We start from the raw sequence: 25629 nt of genomic DNA, 5'->3' as shown, positions 1-25629 counted from the left end.
TATGCCTGGGTGGTTACAAAGTAGCTGATATAAGACGGATTGCGCTCAAAAAGATTAGCATAGCATTCCTATTTCACCTGGGCTAGGTCTAGCTGTCTTTGTGGAACCCAAAGATGACAGTCTGCAACGTAGGAGGCTATGACACTGATTTACTGCCAAAGCCTTGATCCTCGTCATCTCAAAGAGACACTGTTAATTGGACACATCCCCTAAAATGTATTACTCTAACAATTAGCGAGAAATGCATTAACTCTGGACCTTTTTACTTCACATCATAAAAATGAGTAATCTGAAAATAAATGCCTCAGGCCCACGCGTCTTAAAGGTCAGCCCAAGTGTTGCACTCATAAAATTACTCAGGCTGTGGGGGCATATCCCTTTAGTCACAGGGGACAGTAAACAGCGACAGGAGGTTGGTGTTGATATCACCCGGGTATAAATACTAATAGGGCTCCTAATCACTGGGCTTGTCACTGACTAACTTAACTTGATACTCTTTCTACTTTTGGTATTTGCAAATCAAACCCTTGATATTTTGCCAACCACATCCAGATCAAGTCATCTGCAAGAACTTTATTTCAACTGACGAATCAGTAAGGACAGCGTACTTGCAGCTGGATGCTTAACATGCGCTCAGTCACTGTATTTACTCAAATCTGCTTACACAAAAACAGGAAGGGGGAAGTGTCTGTCTGATGCCAGGAGGGGCCAGCAGGGGGAGAAAGTCTCCGGTGACTCTGTGCTCTGGGGGGGCGACGGATGCTCAAGCTGAACTGAGAACAGTCGTGTCTTTCAAAAAAAAAAAAGGCTTTCAACCAGGTCTCAGGAATGGCCTGGAAGAACGCCAACGCAGGGGCGCAGAGGCACTCCGCAATCCCGCGGAGGGCACCGTCATCAGGATAGAAAACATGCATCATCTCGCTGTGTCTGGGAAACGGCTCCACGCCCCTACGAGGAAATCGGTCTGTTCACACGTCCTGCTGAAGCAGCCAAGGAACATCTGAGGATAGCATCAATAAGCCAGCTGGGAGCTTACCCAAGAATGTCGATCTTCCTGCTACACAAAGTGAGGGACACGAATGACAACAGTGCTGGACTAAATAGTGTCTGTTTTAGCAGGTATATAAAACAGACCAATAATTACAACGCGTTTGTGTAATAACTCACTTACAAGCACACTCTATGGCAGTGTTTCCTACACTGTCTGGCCCAGCTGGTGAGTCACCAGGACAGATCATCATATTCTTGTTTAAAAAAATGTACATAATGAACTGAATCCATGAAAGTACACAATCTGAAAAGCTCAAATAGCACACTGTCAAGACAAGATAACAGAGTTAAGAGAGCTTTATTCTCATTGCCCAGGACAACAAAATTACAGTGGCCACCCCGTATCAGTGCCAGAACAGCACGCAACACGAACTTAAAATCAACAAGATTATATTCAAAATGTATAAAATATAAGGAGTGTATAAAACGGGGAATGCAGTTTACATAAAAAAAAAAAACTTTGTTACAGTTGTCACGGCCTATATTTTAATTTTGAGCCTGTAGCTGTATTTGTGTACAGATTTGTTGGATTCAGCTGTGTTATCTGAGGTTAGTATCTACGTACAACCCGACACCCTCCTTTCGGTAGCCCCATGCCTGGGTGCTATCCCTGTCACGGGGAGGCCTCAGCATTCTGGGGGCACTTGCTCCTTTGCAGCGTAAATCTTATTCCAGAGCCATATGCTTACTGCGCGGCAGTAAATTACCCGCATGTCCTCCTCACCACACACGGCGCCAGTCCTCCTCCAGCTCCTCCAATAATCCCATCCTGGCTCTGTCACCCAGTACCATGGCATCCTGACAGGTACGGCACCTTTAAAAAGCTTCTCTTTTTTGTACGAATGTTTTGGATTTGATTTCAATTCTGAAACATCCCAGAGATGGTTATCACCTTTTTTGTTATCACAAAAGTTAGCCACTTTCATGTGTCCACATCCACAAAATATAAAAAGTGGTGTTAAGCCTTATTTTAAGTCTGCTTTTATGTTTGCACGCCCTGTTCACAAAATTCATACCTTTCTTGTTAATCTTCTCTTCATTTGTGTGCACATCTGCAGCCACCAAGGTGAACTGGGAACTGATTTCAAAGGATAGAGCTACACAGCAAACGCACACATGTGCTTGTGCGTGTGTGTCTATATATGTATAGGCATATATATTCCTTTCGAGAGGCATTCTTCTCACAGGGGAAGTCAGACTGCACAAGTGGCTTTATTAGCGAAAATAAATCCCTACACAAGACGTAATTGAGAAAGACTATAGAGACCACAGAGTGTTTCCGTATACACAGCGCACATGGGAAAATGAGGCCGACAGGCCTGTTTAAATTTTCTCCCTTTCAACACATTAAGTTGCGCCGTTCCGGCAGGCTAATCTCCGGCTGCACATTTGTTCTCTTCACGTTGCATGTGGCTTGTGTCCTTTAGCGATTCAGGAAACCCACTAATTACTGCTGACACTCCTGTCTGGCCTCCTCAAACGCCCCGCGGCTCTCAGATATCCTACACGCTGCCTTGTTGACACTTTCGCTGTGGAATTCTATTTACACGCACATGGCCGCATCCACCAGACTTGCACCTTTAACCCCCCGAGCCTCAACTTAGACATGACTTCATCCTTGGAATCTGGGAACCTCAACCAACTTCACAGAGGATACTTGAGCGTCCGCGTGACCGCAATCACGAATACCTCGGGATGATGTTCTTCTGCTTGACTAAATCCTGAACAATTAAATGAGGCCAATAACATTTGCAGACAATGTTTTACATAAGCAGAAAATTGTCTCTGGAAAGAATAAGCAAGCTGAGATAAAAGATTTACTACTGCAAAAGCAATGAGCGGCAATTGAATAAAAATACGAATTTCTACTTGCCAATGGAACTCTTAATAGGTTTATTAACTGATTGGATTCTAAGCAAGTTCTCTAGCTGTCCAGGCTATGTTTGTGCCAGTGCTGACTTTTTAGCAAATGCCGCAACAGGAAAGTAAAGTGGTTAAAGGTTTATTTCAATAAGTGTTCCAAATATGTATTTCTTCTTGATTGCCATTAAACATGCAGTCTTATAAAAATACCAACTTAAAACTCTTTTGGCAGCCATTTATTTACTCATTGCTCCTCCACTAACTATATTCTTTACATACTATGTAAGAATCTAAGATGATATTCACATTTCAGCAAATGTGGTAACAAACCATTGAATTTACTGGATAGGTAGAATTGCCATGATTCTCTTCAAGCCAGTTGTGATCACAGCAATACAAAGGTATTCAAACTTTCTTCTTGTGTGCTGTCATATTTATTCATTTTCATTTGATCAAGATAACCCTTAAGCTTTTTTTTTAAAAAAAAAAAAACTTTAATATGCTTGTATCGGAAATTAGCTTCTGCATTTAGTATAATGATGCTGTTCCTGATAGACAGTTGAAAGATGAAGTCCAAAATCAGCTACAGAAATTTGTGGAGGGATTTTCCCATTAAGGGGGGTCTGGACGTTAATAGACAAGGATATTAATCAGGTTCGTCTGAAAGGCACGCTGTCATACATAATAACAAGGCCTCGAGGGAAACGACTGATGAAAGTACAATCGATTTGATCAACAGCCATTAAACATCAACTAACACATCAAAGCCACACAGCAACACAGCAAAGTCAATAAGCCGAGTGTTGAAAAGCAAATGTTTAATTTGACTATCAGAAACAATACCCTAAGAAATGTCTTCCCAAACGCTGCGAGACAAAACTTTAACCTCTCTCCGGGTCTCCCGGCAGCCGCTGATGGACACATCAGTGAGTTTTCAAAAAAAAAAAAAAGTTACCGAGCAATTTTCCCCCCGCAGCTGTGGGGTCTAACGGCGGAGAGAGAGAGGCCTTTGTAGGCACATCTGTCAGACACTGGCAGCTGGAACCTGGGAGTGAATTACAGTGCTATCCAGCCTCGCCGCGCTGGCAGGCAGCTCACACTGCGAGATCAGGATACTGTTATTAAGAGCGATTGCCAATCCAGGTTTTCAAACGCGAGGGGGAGGGGGAACGGCGGGGGAGGGATGAAGTTTCACTGACGACTTGACGTCCCACGCATCCCTCTTTGTTGTGGGTTTGGCGATCCCCCTCTTGCGCTTGACAGCGATTTTACTCCCGTAAATTGTAATCTGGAAAAACTCAGGAAGATACTTAAATGCCTGGCTGCCATCTGAAAACGGATCCCTGGCTCGGCCCATTGATGTCTGGAATGTACGGAGAAGCGGGGCTTTCATGTCTGCGCGCACAGGGTACCCAAATGGTGGGGCGGGGGGGACAGACCTGCCTATTACCTTTAGCCTGAGACCGCAAAAACTCTGCATTGTAAACAAACGTTTTGCGCTGTATCTCAGGTTGCAGCTCCTATAATCGGCGCATTCACGGTAGCACCGAAACCATGCGAACTTCAGCCAAACAGACCTTCTTCCAGCAGCCCATTACCTCTGCTTTGTGAAAGACAGAACCGCTCATTTACGAGAACATTTCTCACCCAACATTGCACCTTTGGATGGCCCATCAGATACACATGGATGTACTAATAGACTCCTTTTCCCTAGAAAGCACACCACTTTATTAGTAGGTGTTGGTAAGTGAAGTATAAGATGACTTAAATCGTTTACCTTGGAAGGTGCAGCTTTACGGGAGAGATTGAATTGAACAGACTTCTGAACAGCTAGTGTTGGCCAAAGTTTGCACAGGCATGACTTGATTTCCAGCAGCCACAAATGAAATTATTGATTCAGATTGGGAAATGCAATGCACCAAGAACATTTTAATCAGAGTGGCGTAACAAGATACTCAACAATTTGGTTTTTGTTGCCAAAATATGAATCTTCCTGACTGATCTTAAAGAAATGCCATGCACTTGACATACCATCAACCTGCTTCCACAATCTGGGGACCAGCTGTCTTAACCATGGCCTTTTTGAAGTATCAACAAAGGCAAACAGAAAGAGAAAAAGAAATCACATAATACAGTAGTAGTTACTCAAGAGCAACAAAGGAAACAAAAAGGCCAATCAGTAAACAGGTGTTAATCAGCCAATTACTTTACACCCAGAAATATGGACACATGTCCTGCACTAGTCCTGCACTCTTATCTTCTGGTAACACTGGCATGACAGACTATGTAATGCGCTTGCTTTTTTATCTGTAGCAACTGCCAACACACAGCACTGATTCTGACTTTATCTGGACAACGCCACAGCTTTCAAGTGTGCGTTTAGACCTGCCTGTATTTTGCAGTGCCGCAGCCTCCTCACAGTCACAAAAAAGCAGACATTTTGATTATAGTGTCTGAAGCCTATTAGCTTTGTTTATAGGAGGTCTGATTTGTCTTACTGAAGGAGGAATTTGCTCATATGAGTTGAGCTGAGAAAAACTAAAAATGTGTCATTTAAATTCAAATACATTTTCAACCCATTTCATATGTCCAGGTCATTTAGAGGAGACTCCTTAGGATATGCATAATATTTATATTCAGTGTGCCACATAGGAAAGGAAAGATAGAGACTTAATGAGCACCTTAATGAGGAAGCCAGCCACGTATGCCCTTGACAAGTCTTATACGTCACGACACTGCCATTTTCCAGAAAACTGAAATGACACTTTTTGGACCCATAAAATCAGTATTCAGATAACTACTATCTATGACCATACAGTCTTACACTGTACACATGCTGAAATATAATTTCTCTGTAATGATAAAAACACATTTAGACAAAAGGTTGGAGGGGTCTTACCTAAGTATACATACAATGCCAAATTGTGTAGATTCTAACAGGGCTCTGGTTTTAACTTGTATCCACTAAAATGTTGGTATATTCCTGATTGGGGTCACGATTTAACCTGTTTCCTGGGTTTTGTCCTTTATTGGGGATCTAGTGGAAGGGGATGAGGATAACTGACTGAATCATATTTCTATATCCCATGATATTATGTCTTAAGCACATCCCTGTGAAAAACCAGGCAAAATATCAGGCTTTTCTACACGTATTACAATCCTAAAATGGATTATGCTTCTATGTTCCCTGAAGACCCTTGGAATTTACATGTGCTGTTTGTGAATGGCAACGATTTCATTGTTCAGAAGTTCACTGAATATCTAGGATGAAACTAAAACTAGAAGTGATGCTTTTGAACCCTTTCAGTGTAGGATGACTGTAGGATGAGAGAGTAAGCCTTTCACTCATTTTTTTTCAACAACAGTAGTGTCACCACATGCACATTGATTCTCTCAAGAAGTGCAGACATCCAGAAGTTTTTCAAAAAGTTTTTTGATGTCTGAACTTCTTCTGCCTCTTCTGTAAAATCTGCCTTTTTCAACCATGTTCTGTTTGCATGGCTAGTCTGCATCATCTACTGAAGCTGGAGAGTTATGCTCTAAAGGGATGTGGATCAAAATGTTCAACAGTGTATCCAAGTATTTGCTTTATATCATAAAGATTTTTTTTTCTCAGAGAAGCGCATTCTCTGTTTGGGTAGTGGAACACAACATGACAGACAGGCTGAGGGAGAGCAGCAGGGTTTCCGTCTATCTCATACAGAGATACAGAGTCTTAATAGTCTAACCTGTAATATGCTATTTCTCTCCCATAGATTTGCACTGAATTGACTCTCAAAAATACGTAACAAAGCGTGTCCCATTATCAGTTCAATACGGAACACGTCTTTTAGTTTCCAATTATGGGATGATTCCGTATTTTACGGGACGGTTGGCAATCCTAGTGTAAATGTGTTAATGGAGAAACCCCTGTGTTGATAACCAGATTACAGTGCAATTGACCAAATGTGTTAACTGTAATTATCATTGTCTGTGTTGTTTTGTATGTGAGAAGGCCAGCTATTGGCTAACAAGCCTCACTTGTTAATTAGCCTCTGTTTAAATACAGGTGTGTTTGACTGAATTGGTCAGTCAGTTTGCTGTGGCCCAAGCCATGCAGGTTCAGGCTTGTTTTGTAGGATTTTTTTAGAATCAATCATTGGTTTTGTAAATATTTGCCATTCCTACAGTTTTTATGTGCAGGGCATTGGTCAGCTGTTAGAGACCCTTAAAGCAGATAGGTTCAAGGGCAGGTAGTTTTAGAGATGAAGGATTCTCATTCACAGAGACAGTTAAAAATATATTGCAGTCTGCCCGTGGAAAAGCATTTGCTGCTGATTGTGTCAGGCCTATAAAAATGGCTGGATCCAGAATTGAAACCTGGAGGTAGTGTGGCTTTGTTCACATTTCACACACATTTTGACGAAGGACACCGGAAATGTTATGTTTCATCACTCATGGTAGTTCTTAATTAGGTGCGATATTTACAATCAGTCTGCCATTCATTTACAGGGCAACTGATGCTGAAAGGAATAAAGCAGGCAAAGCTAAATATTTACTGCTCAACGCTTATGTCATAGCTTGCATGGCCCATTACACATCTGAATGCCCCTATTCATCAAAGGCAAGCTGGCATTTTACGTAACAGTAACCGCTTTCTGTAACAGAACAGGTGCTAAGCAGAGTGTTTTTCAGTTTACTTCCTAAACGTCCGATAACGGGCGGTCGAAAAGGTGAACAACAGAATCAACAACACGAGTCTGCATCTGCGGCTTGTAGAAGCCACTCCACCTACAGTGTTGCCTCTAGAATGTCAGCCATTTACGTGAACTGAAAACAAACCAGCTTATCTACTCATTGCAAGGAAAGGGCTGAGGAGAACCGAGACGTTTGAGGTCCTCTGAAGTCATAGGTCTTCAGCCCGAATGAAACAGCAGGGATTAAAACTTGTCCGCTCACTGTCCTTCCGATGTTGGCGGCCATGCAGCTGTCCCAAGGGACGGAGAGCGTGGGGCATTTCCTCTGGGGTGTCAGCACAAATGCAACCTAGCAGACCCCTGTGGGAGAGGACGCGCAATCTGAGAGGAAGAGGTGGAAAGCGGAGGGCTGAGAAGTACACATGAAAAAGAGAGGGAAAAACCGAGGAAGATAAACAGCTTCCAGGCCTTCGCAAAGCACAGCCTTTAATCTACAGAGAAATCTCAGCGTAAGCAAGAAACATACACCCACTCAGACACCTGGGGAAATTCTCTTTTTTTTTTGGAACAGATTCTTCCTCATGATTTCAGTAGTGTCTGTAATTATTGGCACCTTTTGCATAAGCGTGACATATCTTCACTTATTTATCAGTTTTTCTTTTCACATGAGGAAAAGTGCATGCCATTTTATGCAAATGTACAGATGTTGACTGTACCAGTTCTTGTGCACACAATTTTGACACTACTATTATGTGACATTTCAGATTGGTGAAGTTCCACATGAACTGAAATGTCAGCACACAATAAAAGTTTAAGGAGCAAAATTAGCGTGTACTAGTACCACACATATTCATGTCACATTTGCTCCCTACTTTGCACCTGACCAATAGGGTGAGGTCTGTGTGCTTTGCAAGTTCAGGTGTGAGGATGCTGACATGTTGACTTGACACCACCATCTGAAGATATCCGGTAACATTTCACTTTAGGGCTCTGGGTAGACATTGTAGTGTTTCCCCCTACTGCTTTGCAAGGCTGGAATCCAAACTTGCTTCATGGGGGCTGAACTGAAGTCTAAATACTGTCACCTGTATACTGGACTATAAGAGTGTATCATGTCACATGTCTCACATTTTCTCAAATGATCATTACCAGAGAGATCAAGTCACTAAATGTGCTTATTTGACATCTGGTGAATGGGAATTATAATAGTCATTGTGTTCTACCTTAAAACATTTAGCAAATATTCAGCAATAATATTAAAACAGTGTGATTTTGAAATTCTGGAGAACTTCTGTTGTGTTTTTTGTGAGAATGCTCAAATGACCGAATAAAACAGTGAAATCCAGTAAAATGCAGTCAGGTTCCTTGGAAGCCCTGCATCTTTTGACACCATGTGGAGATCTTTCTGCACAGAGCTAATGCTCCTGTCTACCTACCTATTCACCCAGCACGCTGACATGGCTTCAAGCTAAGTACAGTCTATCCCTTATGCAACCCTGACATGCTGCTACAAAATGCCATCATTGAAGGGCTTGCTTTTGTTGCCAAAACGAGGTTGAAAACAAGGCTACAGCATTTAGGTCGGATATGGCTTTCACCATCCTGCTATTGGGGTGAAATACACAGAACAATACTCACATCCAGCTTTAAGTTATGCATGCCCTACCTCCAGAACTCAGCCCTGAATGACTTCCTGTCATATAAAATAAAAGGAGTAGTCAGTGTGTTCTTTCTGTGCAAATCATGGCATGTGGTCATGATTTTAGACTGATCAGCTAAAGTAATAAACTCCACATGTTATTTGATTTAAAATGAAATACAACCTTAAAGCAGAGGACAGGAGGATTATGCCTGTACAAAAAACTTAACTTCATAATGATTCAATATGGAATCAGGAAAAAAAGAGGCCAGGATGAAATTAAACATTGGATTAATCACTCAATGGGAGTCATTCCTTAAGGTTGTCTGCCGCATGCCTGGTATGTCAAACCAAAAACAAACCCTGGGATTAATTATGTGAACACTAAATCAGTTTGTCATGTCATGCGGAAAAAATTTCTGATGCCTTCAGTGCAGACCACAAATAGACATGTATCTTACCATTTTCAGCATTCATTTGGCACATGTCAAGTGTTGATTAGAAGGAGCCCATGGCATTCGGTGGATTTTAAAAACTATTTTCAAATGACATTCTTCTCTTCTTTCAGACTCTCAGTTTCTTTGTACATCAGGATACTGTACTTTTAGTTTTGAGGTCAATATGTTTTAAGGTGAGAAAGATGAGAAAGATGAGAAAGACAACAACGTTCATATTAAGGACCCATGTTTTCTTTTTTTTTGAAAATAACAAAATAAGATTGACTTATTTTGAAAGCACATCACCTGCTGCACTTGCTGAGGGTGCTGGAAAATAAATGCTTAAAAGATATGGGATTCTGCAGTTTAAGGGCTGGAACCACTCAGACCTCTATATAGGTCTACAATTTCTCAAACTTCAAAAATCACTGATTCAAGGGTTTTTCCCTCGGCTTCCAAAGGAGGACATGCGTAACAGAGTGTAAAGCACTTGTGTGAGGCATTTAGCACAGAGAGTGTTTAGAAACAGTTAGAAACAGCATGAGCATTGAAATCAGGTCAGAGATTTTCAAATTCTTCGGGGTCTTCGCCCAGTGAGAAGGTCAGAGTTGAATTCGTAGGCATTACATCTTGACCACATCAATGGCTTGTTTTCTGAGTTTTAAAGTTCGGAACAGCCACTTGCTTATAAATCAGCACTTGATAAATTGTCTTGAATTATCTGTAAACAGTCCTGTTCTTGGAACCCAGAGAAAAATAGTCTGCAAATCCTAAAAAAACAACCAGACATTCCCAAAATTTGATACCCAGCTTCTACAGGTTGTGGAAAACAACTTGCAGAGCAAACTTTGTACCTAAGCTTTAGTGAGGTGTTATTTGACAAATGGCAACAAAAGATAGATTGGGCATGTCAATGGAATCTCATTAGCCAGCAGGGCTCCTGGGCTATTTTAATGTTGTCATCCATGAGTGTTAATGAGAAACAGCTGAGCAGATGTTCAGCCTGGAAAGGGGGGAAAAAAATGAAGGGTTGGAGGGGGGGAGTCGCACCTTGCTGATAGCGAGCTGTCCTGTCACCTGCCTCCTGTCGGTTTGGGAAATTCACTTATGAAAGAGGCCCCCGTCGGGCACTGGCCCGCTGTCCCCGTCACTGCTTTTTAACTGCACTGCAGCACGTTCACGAGAGCGCTGCTGTCACTGCCCGTCTGTGCACCGAAATGCTTTAACTCCCAATCCATGGCGTCCGCCAGTTATGAGTCTGAGAGACGAAGCCTGTTTCTGGACATCCTCTGTTTTTTTCACGGTGCTGATTTTTCATGTTTTCGTTTCCATGCTAATTTCAGTGTGCTACAATCTACAGCCTATCTGCACCATAGATTTTACCTCCAAATTAATGACACAACTACATTTTCCTGTATGCCTGAAATTGCCCATGTTTGTTTGTTTTACATCAACACTGTGTTTTGTGCTTACTGTAGACATACCACAGTCTTGCTTGAAACTTCAATTTTCCTTTAAACGCCTAATCTGAGTTTACTTTGGTCTCATTAGTATTCTAGGAATAGCTAGCACTCTTGAGGTTCCATGTGGTTAATTTTGACTGCAGGGTGTGTAAGGAATGTGTTTTGTGCTGTAAATCCAATCTGTGCTTTGGGAAAGTCTACCAATTCTCTAAACAGTCTGTGTGATTTGGTTACATCCCACACACAACTAGCACGCTGCATTAAATCAAATCACAAAAAAATGAGCAGCGCCATAACACAATCTAATACAGTCCCGCTGTCCCGACACCCTGCTGAACTAGTTAATTTTGAGGATATTTTTTAATATATGTCATCTTAATTTCAAAACCCTGAAATACAAATCAAATCCCTTCTCATTATGAAATAAAATCTGCCAACATCCCCTGCACACCGAAGCATTAAAAAAATCACGTACACCTGTGCACAAGAAAAACATTCAATAACAAACTCCGCCTTGTCACAAAAGCAAACCGATACCAGTTAACATGTGAGTACACAAACTAACAGTTTTAAATAATATAAATCAGTGTTTCTCAATTGCATTTTAAAGATACACAGTAAGTGATCACAGCAAAGAACAGTTTCAAACATACAAGAACACTACTCTACTGAGACAAACTCTACTGAGACAAAAACAGACACATCATCTGTGTGAACTGTGTGACAAAGATGCAAATAAGGGGCAAATTAGAGACTGTCTAAGCTCCACGGTGTTGTCTTGATAACAGCAGTGCTTCGGGCTCCAGACTCAGAACATTGGGGAGATTATTAATTAGGAAAGTCTACCAGCTATGCATATTTAATATTCTCTTTGACCTGAGTCACGCAGGCCCCTTATTTTACTGGCCTGGATTAACTCAGGCATCTAAAGCTGACAGGCATGCGGCTTTGACCAGCTCCCTTGTACAAGGTCACTAGTGATAATAACCTAAAAGTTCATGATTTAATTAAACCCTCCATTAAGAATCCGAGTGACTATACATAATGTTTGGATTGACATAACCATTAATGGCCAATTTATCAAGTCTTCTAACGTAAGTGGACAGTATATTCTCTTCCAAAGAGCAGTGTTTGCTATAAATCAAACATGCAGAGGACATTGTCCATTAATGTGAACACTTTGAATCTATAACCTTTCAGATTATTTCAGTTCTTATACATCTGATACCACAAACAAACAATAAATGTGCTGCGTTTTAAAACCATATTCAAATCATAACTGGATATCTTTGCAGTTACTAGACAGAAGTCCCAAGTTCCTGATGCTTTTATACCCACTTACAAACTGATACCCACCTGAGTTTTAATACAAAATGGTTAGAATTTCCAAAGTTTCCATTAAAAGTACAGTACAGGGAAAAGCACGTGGTTCAGACTGCCTTTCTTTTAATGACGATATCAGGACAACTTACCCACTCTTTAAAGTTGGGGGTTTGATTTTGGTATGGAAAAACAGAGGCAGAGGTCTGATCTCTTGCAACATTTTTAAAAGCATGGTGAACCTCAGCTGCTTTCAATGACAGCCAATGAGTGGACTTTGTTCAAACAGTAGATGTTGTGGGAGTAGACAGAACATGATCATCCGTTGTCTGTCACAATAATACACTTACAATCTGTATTGTATTGGGGAGGCCAGTGTGCAACAACGCTGACCCGGTGCCATACTTCCAGCGAGTGGGTGCCTTTCATCACTCCTCTGCAATATCTAGCTCCAGCTCACAGACACCCCATCATGTGAGTGCATTGTTATGCTTCATTCCTGTGTAGGTGGTCAGACACATTCTCTGAAACCCCTGCTTATCAAATGTTTGTGCTGAGCAATGAACTCGTTTGGGAAATCCAGCATGTAAAAATGGCATCAACTGAAACTGTCACTGATAAATAGCTATATTTCTAAAAATCCTCTTATACAGAACCTTAAAGTAACTTTGTTGCTCAATAATTATTCCAGTAATGGCAAGTGGGGGCAGAGTTTGGCCTTCCTGCAGAGGACAAAATCCCACCCTGCTGATGTAATAAAGGCCATCCCTTATGATCACAGCATGCCCCACCTCTCTAAAATCACAAAGCACCTCCCTTCTGTTTGAATGATCCGTGCCATGATCACCTCCCAATCATTCTTTAAATCCCAGCAGCGCTGACAGTATTAAATGGCTTTTAAAATGAGAGCATACATTGTACAGCTGGCAAATGATTTCTCACTTAACAATAATGGATGAGAAAAGTATCTGACATTAAATGAAAAAAATTCTTCTTTTTGGAAAACACTGTTCCAGCTATCATGTGCTCTGTTGTACTGGGCCTCACAGTTATAGGAAGGCTCCAGCAGACCACAGTTCTAATATCATGAATATAACTTTGATATTCCTTTAGATGTGCCCCTCTGCAGTGGAACTGAGCTATATTATGGATGCACTCAAAGAGCAGATTGTGATGGGATGGGACAAACTTGGGTGGACAAAGAAAAGCTGTGCATTTCAAATGCAGAAACATATTTGGATGTTAAACATAAAACTGAATATAAAAAGAGAACATGAAGTAGAAATGCAACACAATTCAATAATTCTAAATACAATTACATTTAAATAAGTGAGTTTAATAAAACAAAAAAGACATCAAAAAAGGAAAACGTGTTATAAAAAATCTGTTCTTTTTCAGTTGCTTTCGTGTTACTGCTCATATGTTTTCCCCTAGTTTGTGTAATCAACTCCCAAATTAGCAGGAAGCTTTCTGTCAAATACAAACATCCAGTTCAAAAGTGCTTTCACACAAGGTGGTCGCTACAGTGGGCTTTTCATAGAATTTTAAAGTACAGGAAAGTACTGTACTTTGGAATGCTTTGAAATGTATTTTTCACCACAAATCAAGGACATATCTGAGAAAAAAGTCTAATGACTATTTTACAGCAAAGCCCAATACTCGTGGTAGAAAGTGAAGAAATTTGTTTATCTTTCCTTACTTTTGCGTCTATCATGTCTACAAAAACTATGCCATGGCAAGGAATAGGATAAATGATCTCTGTGCTGCCCCTTTGCTGTGACGGACAGGTGTGGTGGCCAATGGCAAGCTCCCTGACCAACCACAACAAAAATAAGCCACAGCAGGTCATTTCATCCCACTGCAGGCTTCTGTTGAAATATGTTAGCATTCATAAACTAACCACTTAACTGCATTGGGATCTGCATACACTGAACGTTTCTTGTATTTCAAAAAGTTCATACCTATGCAAACACTGAATGCTGAGTGGAGCCTAACCCAACAAGTAATGTCTGAAGCCTGAAGTCTCAGCAGGACCATTTGTGTACCACCTGGGTAAGGGGAATTCAAGAAATGTAACCCTGCTTTTGTATTTTCCATAATACCAACCACAAGTATATTCCTTCGGAACATGTTATGGTTAGGGCGGTGATAACCTGAGGATGATTTCACTCACATATGAGAGCCAGGTTCCACGGAAAAGCCGCGAACACTGAGCCCAAGACGCGTGTCCTCGAGGTGGGGGCGACGCAACACATGCGAGCTCCCTGGCAAACGGTGTCCATCTCTCTCTGCACAGACGCGGGCGCTGAAATAATAAAAGATCTTCTGCGGACAGAAATCGATGGCTCTCCAAAAGCCTGCCGGGTTGTTTAAGGTGAAGAGCCTCCCACCAAGGCCTTTCTTCACTTTATGGAGGGGGGCAGGAGAAATCTTGCATGGAGTGATGAAGTGCTTAACAGCACGCTACCGCTGCCCCGCGCTGACCCGCCGCCGGCGTCTCCGGCCGCCCCCCCGGCTCAGAGGAACCTGGGATTGATCCGCGACTTAAAAGAAGAGGCTACCGATTATTTTAACAACATGACAAATCTTATCTCTCTGGCAGGGGAGGCTCTGTTTTGACATCTGATCCGCGTGTCAGTCAGGTGTAGGAGCGCTCAAACAGCGCACATAAAAGAGATGCGAGACGGAGACGCATTAAGATCGCACTGACAGGGAGTGATGAAACCCGACCAGGAATGTAGGTGTGCCCTCCGCAGACGGCTCCCAAGGTCAACTCATCACGCCCGCCTGCTGCCAAAATTGTGGGATTAATGGAATTTAGTTTACTTTAAAAAGGCAGCAGCCGTGTAAAAACCTAAGTCTCAATGTGCTGATGGCATTATATGGATTGAGACCGGTTCCACTGAGCACATCTTTAAACACAAATACAGCACAGGTTATCCAAGAGTCAGTGCATGTCAGCTTCTATTTCTAAGACATAAGTCTGATTAGCTAACAATGCCTACTTGTCACCAGATTAAATGGCAGATTTGATTCAGAGAACTTCACAAACAATATAACTGTAGTAGGATTTGTGATGCAACATGAACCTACAGGTTGTTTGTGGTAAGGCACTGTCAGGTCAGTGCTGTTTTTCGTTGACCTATGATGACCTAAGCTTTGATGTACTCAAATAGAACCTCAGCTGAACATTACAGATCATAAAAAAATAATCAGTTTACTCTGTGGTTTTGGCCTGCCTGATTAAAAGCCATGAAAATAACACATATCTTCCGTATATTTAATTTAAGGAGCACGTTGTGAGTCATGCCAAATCATCAGACAGTAGCAGTTGCACCATATAGCACGTGTCGTATTAAAATCATATTTCGACTTGGTCACACCTTTTTCAGTATTATCAAGTACTCAGCGAAGCAATCATTACTTCGCTTCCTTGGTGATTTGCAGAAAATTCATCAAACAAAAATTCAAGGCTAAGCTGCTAACTGTTTTTACCCGGCCCCATATCAGAAATATATGTATTTTGCACATAATCCCTTACTGAAGTTGCAGTCTGTTCCAGCATCTGCAGGCAAGGTTTTGTACTAGAGGGATTGGAATCCTGAGTTTGATTCTAATTACTTTGCAGACCTCTCCGTCTTGCTTTCAATTTTCAACTTATAGCAGCTGTAGCCGGCTAAGTCTCTGCTTTGCCGCTAAAAAGGTGTGCCACAAATCTGGTGCACAAAACAGAGAAGGGGGAAAAAAGCCAGACAGGAATGTACAATTTTTTGTAGTTACTCTTCTTAAGAAAAACGCCAGGTCATCACCTTTGTTGGGAGTGTCAGAACAAATTTATTAGATATTAACATTTATTAGCATGTTTTGAAAACATTTCTCCCGCAGATAAATTAATGTGGTCAGCTTTCTGCTTTTGTTTTTCCTTACTCCTTGCACAAGGTATGCAGGACAAACAATGAAGTCATCACATTTCTTAATAGTTTAAAATGCAGCAGTCAGCAATATAATTTTCAGTCTCTGCCAGCAGCTGTTTTCAGTCCACTACACCACATGCGGCTAGCTAGCTAGGAAGTAACGCTATCAAAAGTTCATTTAGGCCACACTCCTGGGGATGGGGACAGCCAGTTTGTCTATATGCGCTGGAGCTATGGATGCCAAAGCTAAGAGCTAATAAGCTATTTAGTATAATAGCATTTGCTTATTCTGACCGAGTAGTATAGCAGCATAGCTACCTAAGTGCTGAGTTAGAAACACTAAAACAGAAGCATATATAGGGCATTTAATGTTTTTACAAAGAATGTACGACCTGCTCATTGATCAATGATTCTATAATGTGGAAGTTGAGAGAGTAAGCTCTTATTTCTTATAAGCTCCATTTATTTTCAGTATGCATTCATGATGTTTCAGTGCAAATATGCAGGTCTATAGCCTTGGTGGAGTGGCGGTGGAACAATGAGGTACGTTCAGAGAAAGACATACACACTAGTGGCAAAATACTTTTTCCCGTCAGAAAAATGCTTTCCACCAGCCAGGGCCCTGCACTTATAACAATTCCATTACTGATTCCGAATGGCTTTCAGCAGCCATAAATGCAACCCGTGTTACTGCTGGAGGGAGAAATTGTGGATTTAAGACGTGACCTTCCAATGTACAGGGGAAAATAGCAACATCCCTTTACACTGTTTATCGATGCTTGGAGAGCTGCAGGTTGTTACCAGAAGCCCTCACCATCATGAGGTTCAAGGCATATTTTGGCCCAGGGGGCAGCTTTTAAGGATTATGACTATATGTCGAAGGCACGGTGCATTACCAAACAGACTTTGGGATACACATATATTTTTTAGATTAACTAACATCGGCTAGGCTGCATTCAAGCTCAGTGCGATCTTTACGGAAAGTATAATATTAAAGGCAAAGCACACAGGCATGGTCTGAGGAACGATAAACGACACCTTAGCACAGGTGGTAGGAAAACAAGAGGAAGCAGAGGCACTTGTGGGATTACAGGCTCACTGACCGCTCGTAATCAGGTGCACTGAATTGACGTTCTGAAAACAAGCGCGTGGTGAACGCTGCAGCGCTACTATGCAATAACGCCGGGGTTTCATAAATGAAATGAAAGAGCAGGCCGACATCCTCCATCACACTGCATTTCTCATAACTCAAAACCAACATTTAGAACAATGCAGGCTCCCTTTAATCTACTGTAATATGGATGGGAGTTTGGCTTTCGGGAGTTTCCCTTTAATCAAGCAGAATGTGGACGAGTGTTTGTCTTTGGGAAGGTGAAAGCCACCGTGCTTGCGGACCACCGTGCCTCCTAATCAAAGTGCGGCCGCTCTTCCTCTCGGAGAGCAGACCTCAGCCCCGGCGATGTGCCGTGTAGGAACTGCTCTAATCCTAATATTTGGGGTAAGAACGGGGCTGCTGAGGACCATTAGCCGTAACCAGCTGTCGGGGAATCAGTGATGGTGGTCTGCCTTTTTCATCGCTAGGCCTGGCGTCAAGAGAGAAATCACACCAATTAGGGAGGTGAATCAAGGAAGACGTAAACTTTGCAAGACTCTCACTCCAGCCCACCAACATTTCACCTCGCCGGGGTTTTCATAGAAGGGAGCAGCACAGAGGGCTTGTTCTGGGACTCCTTTTTTTGTTCTGTAGAGAAGACAAATATTGAACATACTTTCAGACACGGCTCTTTTTGTCGGCTTGGACTTAAACGTGTGGATTCAAGGGGGCTGCTCCGTTTCCTGCGTCTCACATTCTAACCCACCTATGCCGTGCATTCAGGGGCCTAATACATTATTCTGTGTGCAAGCATTCCATCCGCTTGAGCTGCGCTTGCCTCACCTGGATAATGCCTGGAATATAAATACAAGCAGGGCTGTTCTAAGTCGGCTGCATGAGGTACGCATTAGATGCACTGGATGGAGGTTAAATCCGGATAGCCTTTCTACGCTCACTGACGTGGGACATTTTACTTTCCAACACGCACACGTGTGGCACGCGCGCACACACACACACACACACACACACACACACACACACCTATACTAATAAACCTACACCCACTGATAGGGAAGGGCACTGCTACACTGTAAATGAAACAACGCTCATGGCGGAACAGAGCATGGCATTTCAAAAAGGTGCTTTTTTGCTGGAAGAAGGTGACACTTAATAACAAAGGAGATATTACTATGAGAAGGTAATACACCTGGAGAAAGAAAAAAAACAGTTGGAAGAGGGGGTACTGTAGGTGAAGGGGCCAAAACATATCTGCGATCCTGACCAGCAGCCTCCAGCGGTGAGATAAACTGGCTTTGTCCTCCCAGAGACAAGGGTGGATTGGTTGGCCAGGGGTTCTCATCTCAATGCTCTCTGGCACCCTGTAACATGTCAAACACTTGCGAGTTGCTCAGATGACGTCAGCACCTGTTCTCCAATGAGCACCCACTCCATTGTAATGCACTGTGTGACTTGCAGCATTAAAGATGGCTACCGGGTGTGTGTGAGAATAACGGAGGATTGTGTTCCTCTTACTTCAGCACTGCTGCATGAGTGCAGACGGTGTCATGGTGAGACATACCTAATATACAATTGGCAATTCCTAAACCGAGTTGCATAAAAGGGGGAACAAGCATACAAACTATGACTACAGTTAACTACATGTTAAAAATTAGCATCACCTCAAGAGATGAAATGTACGCTCTGGTGGTGCATGGCTCAGACTGTGCAGTGCTGCCTGGGGAAGAAGATACTTCTAGAAGAAGGAGATGACACTGGAAGATGTGGATACTTCTAGAGGAAGAGAATCTCTACAGTGCAAGAGAACAGCGCTGGCTGAAGACCACACGCTGGTGCAGCCCAATGCTCTGACGCAGCTCACTCGAGATACTGAAACTCCATCCTGACCTACTTAGCTGGGAGGCCAGTTCCCTGGGAGAATCTGCCCCAACAGCCCAAGTGACAAACACCAGTAGCCAGCAACTTGCTTACATGCCTAACAGATTCCACAGCATTCAAACAAGTGCAGACAGCAAAAGAATTGTAATCCATCTACACTGTAATCCTCAGTTGGCATTAGTCATGGGTCACCGTGGAAGGATGTTGTGTAAAAATCTGCTTATAAGCACTGGTTGTTCACTTTCAGTAAAAGCACACCATTGTGTTGCTTTGTATAGTTTATCCCTGCCACCAGGGAATGCAATTAATTCTGAGTTTCCGTGTCCGCCACATAAATACCTTTTTTCTTTCTAACAGGGTTTTTCCAATTGCATCTACTTTCCCCACCCAGTGGGGTCATCACTCAAGTCAACGTTTAAGTCCATGATTTCCTCAGCTCAGTTCATCTTGCCAATTCAAAATTCATTTGAGAAAACTGACGCCGGATAAGCACACGCTCTTAATTGGGAGCCACTTTGTAACCAATCTACCCTGGCAAAAATGGATTCCCGTTTCCTCCTGTAATCAAATCAAACATTAGCATGCCGCATCCTCCATGTGTGATAATATGGATTGGAACGAGGGCTGAATTCTGACTGAATGAAAAAGAATTAACTTGCGGCGCATTTGACCAAAGATCATCAAAGCCACATTAACAAGACCAAATGCACAGGGCACATGCTCCATCATGTTTGAGACATGGGCCACTAGAGGAGATAAGGGTTGAGTAATTAAATTTCCCTGAATCCTCAGACTGGCCTTCTCTAACTACAGTATTTACCAGCCATTTCCTTTTATCAGCAGGTGTACAAAGGAATGTTTCCCCCTGTTCTCACTGCTGGCACTCGGCTCTGGTCCCTCGCTTTCAAAATGAATTAAACACTCTGTTATCTTGTTCTCGCCATTATCTCAACATAAAAAGGAAATTACACAGCCCTTAAAGTCAGTTCCGCTTTATTTAAGTCCACTGATTTCCTATCCTGCTGATATATTGCATTTGCAGTCGGCCTTTACTATTAGTAAATATTTGCCATAGCACTAGGCGTATCAAATGATTCTATCCGTGGAGTGATACACAGGAGTTTTCTTTTTAGAAAAGGCACATTGCGATGACTCGGCAGCACACGGCCCGATGTGTGAACGCACATGGGACGCTACACACCGCTGCCCCGTGGGTCATATTAACCCCATTCCAACCAAATAATCCTGCAGTCTAGCACTGCAGCGGCAAGGCAGCTGTGTGGTCATTTGGAAAGGGGTGGGTGGGGGGGGGGGGGGTCAAGCGCAGCCGGCGCTGTCCCGGGGGCCGCAGGAATCGGCCCACATGAGATTAGAGGGGATAATCTGTTTCTCCTACAATGTCTGCAGCTGGTTCTTTAAACACGGTCACAGCTATGCGGAGAACTCTGGCACGGGGTGGGCTTACACGGACATCGATAGGAGGCGGCGTCTCTGTCACGGCTGAGTAATGGTTTTAAACTGCTGAACCACCCCTCGGCTTTCTAAAGCTCTCTGTTACAAAGAGGAACCCTGGGTTATTTTTGGGCACTGTTTAATTTACCTCTATATGGGTGTATTAGTGGGCAACGGACCCGCTTGCTAGGCAACAGCACATACAGTATAATCCTCAAAATGTACACATTTGAAAACCCTATGGGCAAGAATTTGTCATATACTCTACATATTTCTAACAAGTGAATGTGAAATGAAAATGTTTAGACAAACCCTACCCCTCTGGCGAAAAAAGTATGCACAGCACTCTCTTACTCGAACACATGTGCCTATATATGTTTTACTGGCATATGCAAAACACATTTGCATTAATATTCCTGTAAGGGATATACATTTTCAGATAATTTGTTACATGCACATTATTCTAAACAAGCATGCACCAATCTTTTCACCTCTGAATCTGTTGCACTGACAGACACAAAAACCATGTTGCTACGTCCAAGGCATTCAAAACTTTTCACTGCCCATTTTTCATTTAGTTAGGTTTCTCATGGTAACACACTACAACAAAAAATTGAGGGCCTTTCTTTGTTACACTGTTTATCCAGGCATGAAAAAATAAATGAAAATATTCTGATTCCACAGCGTCACAATAGACTCGCCTGTTCCACTGACCCTTTTTTGGCCATGTTCAGCATCATGGCAGAAACTGAGCCAGAAGAGGCCGGGCTCAACCCAGGCGGATGCATGCCAGAAGTTCCTGTAAACCTGAGAGAAACTCCTGACGAGGTCAACACACCACCCTGCAAATGATGCGGGGACTCCAGACTAGCCCCTCCAGAGCTACCACAGTCCCAGGACCAGTTCACAGATCAATAGAGGCTTATCTTTCAGTATCGGACATCCAATAACCAGGGGGAAAAGAAACACAAACTGCCTGTTCACATGTTCAGGTTAAAGGTCACACTCTGGCTGATTTTAGGCCCGAGAGGAAGCCGCCTCTCTGATGATCTTGATGGCTTTCCCCGCCCAGCGTTTCCCAAACCCTGCTGATTAGACAGAGCTCCCGAGGCTGGGCTTTGATCAGCCGCCAGACCGGGCCACATGTTCTGCATGTCATCACATTCGCAAACAGCATGGGTGTGACCGTGTGCATTTCATCAGCATAACAAGGGGAGGGTCCCCTAAAACAAGCACCCATTGTGACCAGCGGATTGAAGCAGGGGGTGCAGTTGTCATTGGCTTCACTTTCAGTGCCCGCATGCATCTAGCAGTGAACAGGGGAGGATGATTAAGACAATAGGCATGCAATCTGAAAACAAATTAAGACTGGAGATAATGGCCTTTTATTTAACTTTGATAGTGTTTCCCTTTGGTTCCTGCTACTTACAATTTGAAACAGAAAACACACTTGACACATTATAAAGTGAGATCAATTAGACACGTCCTCAGTGAATACACGTTTGTTACTTTAATTGACAACCCATGAAACTTCCTTATAAAGGTGTATTGAAATCTGGTGTATTGAATAACTGTACTAATTTCAGTTTTGCTCAAACGCCTTGGTGATGTAAGCAGTGTTGAAACTATGTGGCACATTAGTGCGTTGTCCAGTGCATGTGAATAATAATGTAGCTTCCATTACGAACTTTAAAGGACACTAGATACTCTCGTAGTTTACAATGGTGGGGAGGCAAATTGATAAATCAGTGCAGTCAAACTAAATGAATGAGTTATACTGGAATGACGCTGGTGACTCATTAACCATCCTGAACGAAAGCTTAATTGAATACAATAAATTAACTGGATACCCCGAATCAACAAGATCCAAGAAGAACATGCACGCAGTCGCTCACATATGCTAGTTTTTAATTATACGTTTAACAAGGGGCAGTAAACGACAGTCGTAGACTAAACTGATTTGGAGAAATAAACAGTGTATACGAGGAAGGGTTCGGAGGGTAGGTAAATTACACAGCCCGGAGCGGATCGCTCTGCATGAAAGAAGTCTTTCACGGTCATAAAGAACTTAGCTCTCAAGGGATATAGGATTTGAGATCGCCCCCGCCCCCCTTTAAACACACCCGGGTACACTTGAAAGCTAAAAGTAATTTCTACTTCCTTTGCAGAATTGCGCTGTTCGGCTCGAATAAAAGGTATTCATTCATTTACCGCGAACCTGCGGAAATGTACACTAGAGCAAAGACCTTCTTGTTTCTAAGTAAACTTTGCGCGAATAGAGCTACGCGACATATTAATGTCGCCCTGTACAGTCAGTATCCCAACACAGTGAGCAGCGACGAAAACGGTATGGCAACAGCGCTGTCCAAGAAATCAACTTACCGTTTTGCTCCTTCATACCGGAGTGTTGAAACTTGTTGCCATGGCTGGATTCAGCTCTCGAGCCATGATGTTGGACTGCCGTTATAAAGAGGAGCAGAAATGACAGGATCATTTGGATTTGTGTTGAAGGGCAATTACTAGGCACTTCAGGTCGACGTGAAGTTTATTTCACCATCCACAAACTTCATCTGGAAGAAAGCACTGATCCTGTTCTGGACACATTTCTCGAGGGTGCACGCAAAGTAGTGTCCACATAATCCCATTCAAACTTCTACTCCTTTAAAAGTACAGCAAAAATAGATATTCACCCGATTAATAAAGGAATTGATATTGTATCCGCTGTTAGAAACGTTTAACAGTCCACTTCAGGACTATAGCGCGTCAAAGACGCTGGGTAGGATGCACGAGCGGAGCACCTGTTAACTCCACTGAAACTTTGCAGAAGTTAAATAAAGTTGAGGATATCCTTTACGCAGATGAGAAGTGAACGTCCAACACGAAATGTGTCGAGTCTGTGTCGAAAAAAGGTCAGTCACTTCTTGAAATTTACCCTGATGTAAAGATGATCTTTAAAGTATTTTTAATAGGCTATTATCCATACAGATATTTGTCTCCGGCCGGTGTTGCTTTCCTTTCCAAGTGTCTGCCAGTGCATTCGTTCTCCCTTTAGTCCAATACTGTCCCGAGGCTTACTGGTGCTTTGACAAGTCTGGCATTCTCGGCAGAGATGTGTACAGCGCAGCTTGGAAAAGATGTTTCTGCCCGCCGGCAGTTGAGATTCCGGATGATCCTGTGAAGAAAAAAAATCTCTGGGTGTTGAGTGAAGTTTGATCCCATGCGCGGCAGACCGAATTGAGTTGCAGCGCTAAGAGGAGCAGGGTCTGGATTTTGGGTGAATGCAGACTGCCAACTGGCGACACAACAGGTGCTGCACATAAAGTAAAACTTCCAGCAAAGGAAACTCCCCGGGGAGGTGTTAACTGTTCGGTTGCGGCTCTTGCCAGTGAACCCGGGATCGCTGACATTTTCGTTCAATTGTTAGAGTCTGCATTTTTATTTTAATCGTGCGCGGCCTTATGAACACAATTCGTTGGCAATGTATTTGTCAAGGGTTTATCTGACAAAGGTTGTTCTGAGATACAACAAAATTACTGAAGGAAAAAAAAACCGAGGCCCAAGTCAATAAATGGGGTAAATAAATAATTTAATCTACGCAAGCGAATGAAAAACGCTGAAAATGACCATGCATTCGTGCTTGCATAAATTACCCGTTGTTTAATGACAGGCTGGAGATACGTAGCCCGTGGTAAATTGTGCATCAAACTGCCGTTTATGTAGCCTACTTTTTCAAGAAAGATGCGCAATACTAAAATAGGTAATGTCTATCATCAGGCTTAAGAATCAAAAGTAATATACTTCAGCAGCAATAAGTCAAGCATAAATACGTTATTAAACATGAACTGTGTACTTATTTGTCGTGGGCATTAGCATAGCATGCAAGAGTTCATCAACCTACAGTCCAAAAGCCGTCAGCTATATCCAGCCTGGTGGCTATCAGTGCTAATGAGACAAGTTTAGCCCATCAATTTGAAACGTTATCTTATAAAAGTCAATGTCAAAATGTATGAGTGTCTAAGAGATGTTTCAGAACTCGATAATATCATGAGAAAGTGTCACATTCCCTCGTTCTAATGATCTTACGACAGAGTCTGGGCGTCCAGCATAACAATCGACTCTTTTTTGCTATATTGCTATATCTCCTGATGAGATATGTATTTGCTCTCAGCGGGGGAAAGCATGTTTGAAAACATTTTAAAGCAATTAATCTCCCACACAGCGTCCCTCGTTGAAACCGTCAGTCACAAGTAGTCATTAATTACATGTTACTACTTCATCGTCTATAGCGCCCCACTAAAAATTACTGAAACATAATTCATAATAATGAATTAATGTTTCGTCTGGGAAGACCTCTCAACTTGTCAAATGGAAGCTTAAGACAATGCAGATTAATGCTTTCCTTATGTTTCCAATTTGTGCCCCTGAACAATACCTCACATTAAAAGAAATTCTTATGTGGTCACTCTCATCCCTTCTCTGTCAATGGATTCCATAAGTGTATATTCCCTGTTAGCCTTCAGTCAGACCACACAGTTAAATCTGAGCATGCAAGTTGGACTGATTCTAATACCAGAGACATGATGCAATGGTATCACAATTTACCTCCGTGTCAGATCACTGAAATAGCCAGCCTGCAAAAAAAAGCCCTTTCAACCCTCCCCTGCCTATGAAATCAGAAACAGCATTTTAACGAGTTACAGGCCGAAAGTGACCAGCGGCGTTTGTTTCAGTGATACAGCAGGTAGGCATGTAAGTAGCCCTAGCTAACAGACGTAGATAGGTCCCCCTGTGGTTTGGTGCGAGGTCCAGGCTCTTTTGTGTAAAAG

The 25629-nt window shown here is 42.5% G+C and overlaps 1 protein-coding gene across 1 annotated transcript in view; it reads right to left on the bottom strand.

Annotated features, from left to right (window-relative positions):
• Positions 1-23283, bottom strand: part of pdgfc (platelet derived growth factor c) — a 53200-nt gene extending 29917 nt beyond the window's left edge. Inside the window, exon 1 of the mRNA XM_036551944.1 lies at positions 23186-23283. Within this exon, the coding sequence (XP_036407837.1) occupies positions 23186-23201 (16 nt within the window). The 5' untranslated portion in view covers positions 23202-23283. The remainder of the gene's footprint in view (positions 1-23185) is intronic.
• Between the last annotated feature and the right edge of the window lie 2346 nt (positions 23284-25629).

Source organism: Megalops cyprinoides, chromosome 18 (genome assembly GCF_013368585.1).
Source record: "Megalops cyprinoides isolate fMegCyp1 chromosome 18, fMegCyp1.pri, whole genome shotgun sequence".
Taxonomy (NCBI): Eukaryota; Metazoa; Chordata; class Actinopteri; order Elopiformes; family Megalopidae; genus Megalops; species Megalops cyprinoides.
This window is presented reverse-complemented; position numbering and strand designations above follow the sequence as displayed.